Source organism: Aptenodytes patagonicus, chromosome 5 (genome assembly GCF_965638725.1).
Source record: "Aptenodytes patagonicus chromosome 5, bAptPat1.pri.cur, whole genome shotgun sequence".
NCBI classification, from domain to species: domain Eukaryota; kingdom Metazoa; phylum Chordata; class Aves; order Sphenisciformes; family Spheniscidae; genus Aptenodytes; species Aptenodytes patagonicus.
The window spans coordinates 67,412,384-67,421,808 of record NC_134953.1 but is presented as its reverse complement, the minus strand read 5'-3'; the positions used below and the strand labels follow the sequence as shown (position 1 = coordinate 67,421,808).

The 9,425-nt window shown below is 60.8% G+C and overlaps 1 protein-coding gene across 1 annotated transcript; it reads left to right on the top strand.

The window, feature by feature from the left end:
* The first annotated feature begins 1,270 nt into the window (after nt 1-1,270).
* Nucleotides 1,271-6,792, top strand: TSPAN1 (tetraspanin 1). Its single transcript, XM_076340285.1, has 8 exons — nt 1,271-1,314; nt 1,483-1,547; nt 3,077-3,283; nt 3,712-3,786; nt 4,508-4,606; nt 4,991-5,128; nt 5,623-5,706; nt 5,981-6,792. The coding sequence occupies exons 2-8, from the start codon at nt 1,491-1,493 to the stop codon at nt 6,032-6,034; spliced, it is 714 nt and encodes a 237-aa protein (XP_076196400.1). The 5' UTR covers nt 1,271-1,314; nt 1,483-1,490; the 3' UTR covers nt 6,035-6,792.
* Nucleotides 6,793-9,425: the final 2,633 nt, after the last annotated feature.

The window sequence follows — 9,425 nt, the reverse complement described above, 5'->3', positions numbered from 1 at the left end:
GAATTTGCTGTGGGGTTTTGGGGGAGCCAGGCGCAGGGTGGAGCGTGCTGAGCACCCAGAGCCTGTGTTTGCTGCCTGTTGTTGCAGGACAGGGGCTCCCCGGCCTCCTGCATCGCTCCTCGGTTTGATGACAAGCTGAAGGGACACACTGTGGATGCTGGGGAGGGGACCAACACAAGCCCCTGCCCAAAGGCGCATTGGATGGGCAAGGACAACCTCCACGGTCAGGCCTGGGGACACAGCATTCCCCCCGTGCGCTGTTTGGCTCTCTGTTGCAGCCCCCCTCCATGGGAAACCAGCCCTGTTTTCAAAGCGTCTTTCCAAAGAAAATCACTTTTGGCAGCCCTTAGGCAACGGCAGGTCTCCGCTGACCTGCTCCAGCGCTGGCATATGTTACGGCTATCACTGTCCCCTCCTGCCGTCACCCTGCTGTGTCCCCGCCAGCGAAAATCTGCCTCCCTGCGCAACAGTTAGGGATGGCCTGTACAGCTTTGGCTTTTCCTTTGCAAACTGGCTTGCACAGCCGTTCCCCCATGTCCTCCTCTGCCTGCTTCTGTTTCGGCCCAGGAGGTTGGAGATTAGGGTTTTGGAGAGATCCCTGCCCGAGCGGTCCTGAGCAGTGGGGCCAGCAGCGCACCTGCCGCATCAGCCCGGGAAGATGGGGTGACTCAACCATGGTTGTGCTGGGAGTGGGTGGCAGCGGGGGGCTGTGACCTGCGGGGCTGTCCATGGCCACGAAATCCCAAGCACAGTGCCCAGCACCGCTGCTGAGCACCTGCGGAGGAGGGCAGTGGGGTGGTACCCCCAACACAGCTGCAGCATCCGCCATGGGGTGAAGCCCCCCCGGGACTGATACCGTTGCCCCCTAAACCCTCCATCCTGGGGGTCCCAGCCTCCTGCTCCACGGGGCTCTGTCGGGTGGGGACTCAGCGGGGACAGAGGCAGGGGCACTCACCTGGGCCTCGCGAGGGCTGTCAGCTCGCAGCAGCAGTAGGACGGGGACATCGTGCGTCCCACCCCGCGCCAAGAGGCGGCGGCGATGGGCGCGGGCAGCAGCCGGCCGGGGCTGCGCGGGTCCCCCGGGGCGGGCGGCTCCGGCGGCAGAGGGCAGCAAGCCGCCAGGCACCCAGTGACACGCGTGGCTTCGCCACCCCCAGGGGGTGGCCCCGGCGGAGGCCGGGCGGCGCGGGGGGGCTCCAGCGGCGGAGGCGGCCCCGGGGCCGCGCCCGCTTAAAGGGCGGCGGCGGCGGGGCGGGGAGGGCAGTGCGGTCGGGGCGGGCTGGGTCGGGGCTTTGGGACCTGCTCTCCACTCAGGTAGGCCGGGCTCGGCGTTTCGGGTAGTGCAACAGGTGGATTCCCCCTCTCTGCCCGTAGGGAGCCCCCAGACTCTCCTGGAAGCGGGGGCTAAGCCCTGCTCGCAGGAGGGCAGTGGCTGTGCCGGGTTGGGGGCTCCCCCTGATAACCTCTGTCTGCTCTCCCCAGGTGAAAAGATGGGGTGCTTCACCTTTATCAAAGTCATGATGATCCTCTTCAACATGGCCATATTCGTAAGTGCACTCCCATCGTTGTCTCTGCCCGGAGGGCCCGAGCCTGGCAGCCCCCTCCTCTGCCCGGGGAAACTGGGATGAAGGGCCGGGGTCTGCGGGAGCAGCTCCTGGGGAGCACCCTGAGCTGGGCATGGGGTGTGCGAAGCCTGCCTGTGTGGGCTCTCCTCTCGCTCCACACCCCCTTCTGCGGGGGGTGGAGAGGGTGTCATGGGCAGTTGGGTGTTGGTGGGACTCGTGCTCCTGGGACCCTGGTAGGGTGTGAGATGTGGTCTCTGGCCCCAAGCTGAGGACTAAAGCCCTGGGCTTGCACGGGTCTCTCGCTCTCCAGCTCTGGTCAAAGCCCAGGGGACTGTGCTGGGCTCTGGGGATGGTGGCTATTGCATCAGCCACCCATGTCTCTACCTGTGCTGACGCTCTGGCGAGGGGTGCTGTGTGCCCCAGAGCAGGGGGGTTTGCTGGGTCTCTGCCTGAGGGGCTCCATCTCTGTAGGGGAGCAGCCCATGTGTGTGACAGCGACCTGTGGTGTCGGTGGTCTTGGATGTTGGGGATCTCTGGAGCACACACAGCTCCCACTTGGGGCCCAGGGTAGTGGAGCTCCTGCGAGCTACCCTGGCTCTGCAGGAGCAATAGAGCCACCTGGAAGGGGGTGCGGTGGGGTATAGCCTTGGAAAGGGGGGGGTGCAGAGCCCCCAGGCTCGCCTTGGTGAAGCACTCCCTCCTTAAAGCTCCTGCCAGGACTTGGGGCTGGTGGGGAAGGTCGAGCGGGTGGAGGGCAGGCTGGAGGCAGCCCTGAGCTGCCCTTGCCAGGAGTGTGTGAGCGTCTGGGGCTGGGGGCTGCTCCCTTGGGCAAGTAGGCAGCTTCCCCGGCTGGAGGAACTCGCAGCAGCATGATGGTGGCCATAATCTGAGCTGGCTGTGTGGGCCCCTCTGGGGTCAGGGGGTGGCTGGTGGCACCGCTGGCTCGGCTGCCCTGCATGGGGGTTGCTGCCCCGCTGCTGGCACCGAAACCCCTTGGGCTGGGGAAGGGGGCAGCTGCAATGCTGCAGCTGGGGATGTGCTGGTGGTGAGGTATGTTTTGGGGTAGTGACCCACCCAGACACCCCAAGCCTGTGGCGGCAACACCCTGAGCTGCTCTCAGTGGCCACAAAGTTTTGCTTTGGCACGCTGAAAATTTGCAGAAGGGAGAAATACCTGTACCAGGACTTTCCCCAAGTCCCTGGGGTGAAGAGGTGCTGCTGCCTGGCTCCTGGGGTGGAGATGGTGCTCCCTTACCAGCAACCTGCCCCAAGCGGGGGCACCCGCAGCACTGAGGCTGCCCCCTCCGTGACTTAGTGAGCGGCTCTTCTTCCACCCAGGTGTGGTCTGCTGGCAGGAGGTCGCTGGTTTCCTCCTCCTCCCATCCTTCCTCTCGTACTCGTGATGATGAAGAGGCTGGGGACAATGGGGGTGGGGGTGGTCTCCATCCACCACCCCTCACCCCTGCCAAGATCTCTGCCTGCCCGGGAGCTAACGTGTCTCTCTCCTCCCAGCTCGGTGGCGGGACCCTCCTGGGAGTTGGCATCTGGGTCACAGTGGATGGACAGTCATTCCTGGATATATTTGGGACGCTATCCTCTAGCGTCCTGCAGGTTGTGAATGTGAGCTACTTCCTCATTGTCATTGGTGCCATCCTGCTGGTGATCGGCTTCCTCGGGTGCTGCAGTGCCCAGAAGGAGAGCCAGTGTCTCCTGATGATGGTATGGACCTGACTTATCTCCTTATCAAGCCTCATTTGAGCTGGGTCTCTGGTAGGGGAGGTCTGAGGGATAGACTTCTCCATGGAGATGTCCTCCTTGGATGTTCCCATGTGGTGGAAGGCTGGGTGGACCTTGGAAAGGCAGTGCTGGACCCAAAGTCTGCCCTGGGCAAGGGTGAAGGGAAGCAGAAGCTGGTGCTGAGAAGAGGTCTCTCTTGGAGCATGTCCGGAGAGGTCAGCCCCATGCAGATGGAGGGTTGGAGGACCCCAAGGATGTGCTGCTTCTGCCTTGGAGCAGAGCTGAAGGCAATGAGACAGGGCTTGAGCCCTGAGGGAGGGTCCTGCTGGTCCTTGGGAAGCAGATGTGTTCCTGGGGGCCCTGTGGACTCTGGCTGTTGCTTTGATCTCCTTCCCCTTGCTGTGTCCTAGTTCTTCTCGGTGGTGCTGATCATCTTCATTGCCGAAATTGCTGCTGCCGTGGTGGCTCTGGTCTACACAGGTCTTGTGAGTGGCATATCTAAGTCTCGGGTTGGGCTAATCTGGGACCTGCCCTACCCCTTGGGAAAACAGGAGACACTGGGGCTGGCAGTGCTGCCCATGGATGGGGAAGCTGAGAGGTGGGCACTGCTGCAGGAAGAAGGGATGCCAGTCCCTGCTGGCACCAGCTATGTGGGCAGGCTGGGGCGGCCTGGCTGGGGTGAGGGTGGTGGGAACAGGGATTCCCATTGCCCTAAAGAAATGAGGGTTATGGTACAAGTTTCACCCACTTCTTTCTTTCAAACCCCTTAGCCCAGTACCAGCTGAGGCTTGACACCTCTCCACCTCTGATGGTAGGAGCCACATGGGAGAGGAAGTCCTTAATGCTTCATGCTGAGCAAACTCAACCCCTTATTAGGCACCTGAGAAACCACCTGGGAGAAAGGTGACTTTGCCTCATTAGGCACTGGAGAAGTCAACCACAGGGCAAATGTCATTCCTGGCTCCCTCAGTTAAGCTGCTTATCAGATGACTCACTGGTCATAAGTGGCCTTGGTGCCATAAAGCATTGGTTAGTGGGGAAGGGGTCAAACTGTCCTCGGGCCAAAGGGACGTGGTGTGACGTGTTCCTGGCCATGCTGGGTCTGGTTGGTCTCCTCCCCGTGGGCTGAGACCAGTATGGGGGTGCTCGGCTCTGTGGTGCTCCCCAGGACCTTCTCTGATGGTGTTTCTCTGCCTCTTTTTCCAGGCAGAGACGCTGCTGACGGCTGTGGTGACCCCTCTCCTGAGGGAGAAGTATGGGGCGGATAAGAGTTTCACAGACATCTGGAATGTCACCATGATGGAGGTGCGCTGAGCCCTGGGGCCCCCACCTGTGGATCAGCATGCTCCCAGCACAGGCTTGGTGGTGCACAGCCGGGTGGGCTAGCAGGATGGGAATGGGGACACCATCACAATCCTGGATGTGCTGAGCTGTCACCACTCCATCAGCTTCCCAGGTGCCTGGGACCTACCCGCTTGGGATCTAGCGGTCCCGTGGCTGGGGTGAGAGCTGTACGTGTTGGAGTGTGGGGCAAAATCCTGGTCCCAAGAAGGCCATTGAGCACCCCCTCCCAGAGCTGGATTGAGCTGGGTGACCCCCTCCATGGTGGGGTGGGGTCTAGACAGTGTCTGACCCAGGAGGGAGACCTGCAGGATGCTCTCCCCATCCCTTCCTCTCTCTCCCTCTTAGGTCCATTGCTGTGGCCTGAATAACTACACAGACTTCACCGACTCCCCCTGGCATAAGGAACACAAAACCTACCCAGAGTCCTGCTGTAATGATAAACAGCCCTGCAACGACACACTCGCCGCAAACAGTGAAGTCACGGTACGGATGTGCCAGTGGCTCTTGCCTTCTGGCAGAGCCTGGTTTGGGGTGTGCCCTGGCACAGGGAGGGAGACCTGTCCTGTAGCTCCAGCCCCAGCTCTGGACACGGTGGTCCCATGGGCTTTAAGTCCTGGGGGATGCTGTGGTGGCCTTGGCTTGTCCCTGGTGGAGATAAGCAAAGCTGCTATCATTGCTCTGGTCCTAAAGGGAGCTCTGCAGCAGGGTGGCATGCCTGGAGCTGAGCATGAATCCAGGCACTGCTCTGCCTTTTTGGGTGATTTCCCTGCCTCTTCCCCTCCTCCCCCTGGCCCAATACTGCGCTTTGGCCTGAAAAGTGGCTGAGATGAGTTGCCTCCTGAAGCCCTCAGACCTTCTCCGTGGCTGTGCAGCTCTGGGCTGGAGAACCGTACCTCCCTTTCTGGGGATGCTGTGCCCCAGCAGTTAGGGGATCACTACCCCTTGCTTGTCCCCATGTGTGTGGTTGCCTCCTGCAGGGTTGTTTCGCTCAGATCTTGAAAGAAATCAAGACTAATGCAGGTGTGGTGGGTGGCGTGGCAGCCGGCATCGCTGCCTTGGAGGTGAGTGCCTGAGCATTGCTGTGCTGCTGCCTCCTCCTTGTACCTGGAGGTGGGCGGTGGGGCTGGGACCAGCCTGGGTGGCCGAGGGGCTGCAGGGGGCTGGTGCAGCCCCATGGACCACCATCTGCCCCAGGGTGGCTACTGAGCCTTCTTCCCTGGGCACATGCAGCTCTTCCTCCTTGCGTGTGCTGGGGATGTATGCTACAGGCTGTGACCCAAACCCTTGCTGGGGGGGGACACTTAGGGGGGCTGACTTGCCTTTTGTCACCCCCAGATCGCGGCCATGGTGGTTGCCATGTACCTGTACTGCCATCTGGATCAGAAATGACCCCACGAGGCAGGAGGATGATCTGCCCCCCCACCATGCCGGGGTGCGCCCATGGCGTGCCATGCTTTCAGGGGGACCTCATCGCTCCCTGGGCCTGATGCTGTCCTGTGCACTGTGATTTATAGCTGTGTTTTGATCTACTGAGCTGGGATCCATGGAGTTTGTGTATATTTTTGTACTGATATGGCACACTGAGTCTGTACATAGAGATTTGAAGTGTTTTTTGAAGGAGGGGGCGGGGGGGAAGCTGCTTGGTCTTTTTGGGAGATAAAGCGGCACAGGGGCTGATCAGGGCTGCTGATTTGGCAGTGGCACAGCAATGCCTTGATAAACCCTTGCAGGAGTGTACTGTGCCTCTCCCATGCTGTCCCATGGTGTCCCTGTGCGGGGGCTGGTGGGGCAGGGGGCTGGCACGGGGGCTGGTCTGTGCCCTACTGCATCACTCCATTGAACTGGGGCTGGTGCCCAGCCAAGGTGTTGTAGGTGGTAACAACACCCTCACATGGGGACATCGCTACCCCTACACCCATTTTCTGCCAGCCCTGACTTTGTCACCGTATTGTCCCCTAAAAGAGGTGCTGGCTGGTCTCTGTCCCTGCCCTGGCAGGGAAGCACATGAAGCAGGTGCATGAAGCATAGCCCTGTCGGTCCCTGGCTCTGTGGGGGCCGGGGCTGCCCTGTACCCCCTGTCATTTCATGGCTGAGCCCCTCTCCATGCTGTAAAGAAAAACAAATAAATTTTTCATCTTAGATACAAATTATGTTCTGGAATCAATCTCAGTGCTGCCTTCAATAAATAGCCTCTGCCTAGGGGAGCGCAGGAGGGGAGGGGGCTGCCTTGCCTTCGCCCCCACCCCATGAGCCCCATGCAGGCAGCGCAGCCCTGCCTGCAGCCTGCCTGCCCTCCTTCTGCTGCAGCTCCTCACCGCTCGGGTGCTTGGAAACAAGCAGCCTGGTGTTTTCACAACAGCCAGGGAGTGGTGGGGGCTACCATTAGCCGTCCAAACCTGCCCTGCCCTCCACGCCAGCCGCTGCTCGCTCAGCAATGCCGGTTCACCGACCGAGCAATGGCTTGGCTTGAAAGGTAGGGCTGGCTCTGAGGGGGTTGCACTGGTATCCCCATCAGCCCCGGGAACCCCAAATGGAGTGGTTGGGGCGGTGAGGGGGAGGGGGTCCTGCCAGCCCCATCTCCGAGCATCTCCATCCCCTAGTACGGTCTCACACCACCCATGTGGGGATGTGGGGGGGTCGCACCCATGGTCCCTCAATGTGTGGGGATGGTGGGGGGCCGTGGGCGGGCTGGGAGGGTTTCCAGCCACCTCCTTTCCCCAGCATCACTCCCTCCCTGGTTTCAGTGCCCACCAGTTATCTCACCTTGAGCATCCACTCACTGTGCCTCAGTTTCCCCATTTCAAAAGCGAGGCCAAGGGGGGTGGTTTGGGGGGTGGGTGTTGTGGAGGGCTGCTTCACCCCATTTTTGACATTTTTACCTCCCTGTTTGTGGGGCAGAGCACGAGGGCTGTGGGGTGGCGGTGGTGAAGGACAGGGCAATCAGCAGCGGGGCAGGAGGCCGGTGTGCAAACAGCCTCTCCGCGCGCTGCCTTGCTCCGTGCCCGCCATGGCACTCCCTTATCAGCTCCTGCACTGGGTACGGGGCTGCACCGGGGCACCGCCGTGGCCCCTCAGGGTCTGGCAATTCCCCGGCACTATCCAGCACCCAGAAGGCTGGCGGGAGCAGCTGGGTGGCAGTGGGATGGGCATAGGGACCTGCTCCTCACCCCGGGTGACTCAGCCCCGGGGACGTGGGTTCTGGCACTGCCCCACGGCGAGGCGTGGGGGGAAGCTGCCAGAAAATGGCCGCCTCTTCCTCTTCCTTGCTGGATGGGTGAAGGTCCCAGTTCTACCACAAACCAGTTGTGCTGGTTTTGGCTGGGGTAGTTAATTTTCTTCACAGTAGCTGGTATGGGGCTGTGTTTTGGATTTGTGCTGGAAACAGTGTTGATAATACAGGGATGTTTTGGTTACTGCTGAGCAGTGCTGACACAGAGTCAAGGCCTTTTCTGCTTCTCACACCACCCCACCAGCAAGTAGGCTGGGGGGGGCACAAGAAGTTGGGAGGGGACACAGCCGGGACAGCTGACCCCAGCTGACCAAAGGGATATTCCACACCGTATGACGTCATGCTCAGCATAGAAAGCTGGGGGAAGAAGGAGGAAGGGGGGATGTTCGGAGTGATGGCGTTTTGTGTTCCCAAGTAACCATTATGCGTGATGGAGCCCTGCTTTCCTGGAGATGGCTGAACACCTGCCTGCCCGTGGGAAGTAGCGAATGAATTCCTTGTTTTGCTTTGCTTGCACATGCGGCCTTTGCTTTACCTATTAAACTGTCTTTATCTCAACCCATGGGTTTTCTCATTTTTATTCTTCTGATCCTCTCCCCCATCCCACCCAGGGGGAGTGAGCGAGTGGCTGTGTGGTGCTTAGTTGCCGGCTGGGGTTAAACCACGATACCAATGATCTCATGGGTGAGGTCAGGGCTTTTATTCCTCTTTTCCCTCTCCAAGCACACAGAAGCAGCCTGGACCCCGGCGCTGCCCAGATCCCTTCCCAGAGGTGTCGTGGTGCCCAGGAGCCACACCGGTGCCAAATGGCACCAAGCATTGCCAGTTGGCACTGAGCCGGGCACCGCTGGGCACGCCTGGCCTGGCCATGTCCCCCTCTGCTCCCTCTTTTTGGGGCTGCCTTGCAAAGCCAGCTCCTTTTGCTATCACCCCCGCGGGGTGGAGCAGGCTCGGGGGCGACGCCTGGACAGCCAGAGGCTGCCAGCTTCACACCTCTTCCCTGCTGCAGGGTTTGTCTGGGACAGGGCAGGCAGTTTCCGTGGTGCTGAGTTTTTGCAATAACTGCAACCACTGGCTTCGTTCCTCCCCTGCGCCTGCTGGGGAAACTGGAAGGACCAGTTTCTCCTCCCGGATGCGATTCCTCCCCATTGACCTTTCCGGCTCTCGGCTCCCCTGGCAGCCAAAGGGCAGCAGTGGGGCAGCAGGGGGTAAGCCAGGCTGGTGCAGCCTCCCCTGTGCTCCTGCTGTGCCCCTGCCCTCCACTTCCCACTGCCCAGGCACTGCTGAAGCTCCTGGGCTCCCCAGAGGAGATCCCATCCCAGCAGCCCCAGGACGCACCCAGCCCACTGCCCTGTCCCCACCAACCCATGTGGGTGCCACCAGGCATTTCTGCACCTTGTAACCCTTAGACTTGCCTGATTCCCCCAGACTGGGACCCCGGGGTGCCTGGTGGCACCCCAAAAGCTGACAGTTGTGCTGTCAGTGCGTGAGGCCAAAAAGTCCCCAGGGGCACGTGGTAGCAAACAGAAACTTCCTTATTGCCCCTGAGAA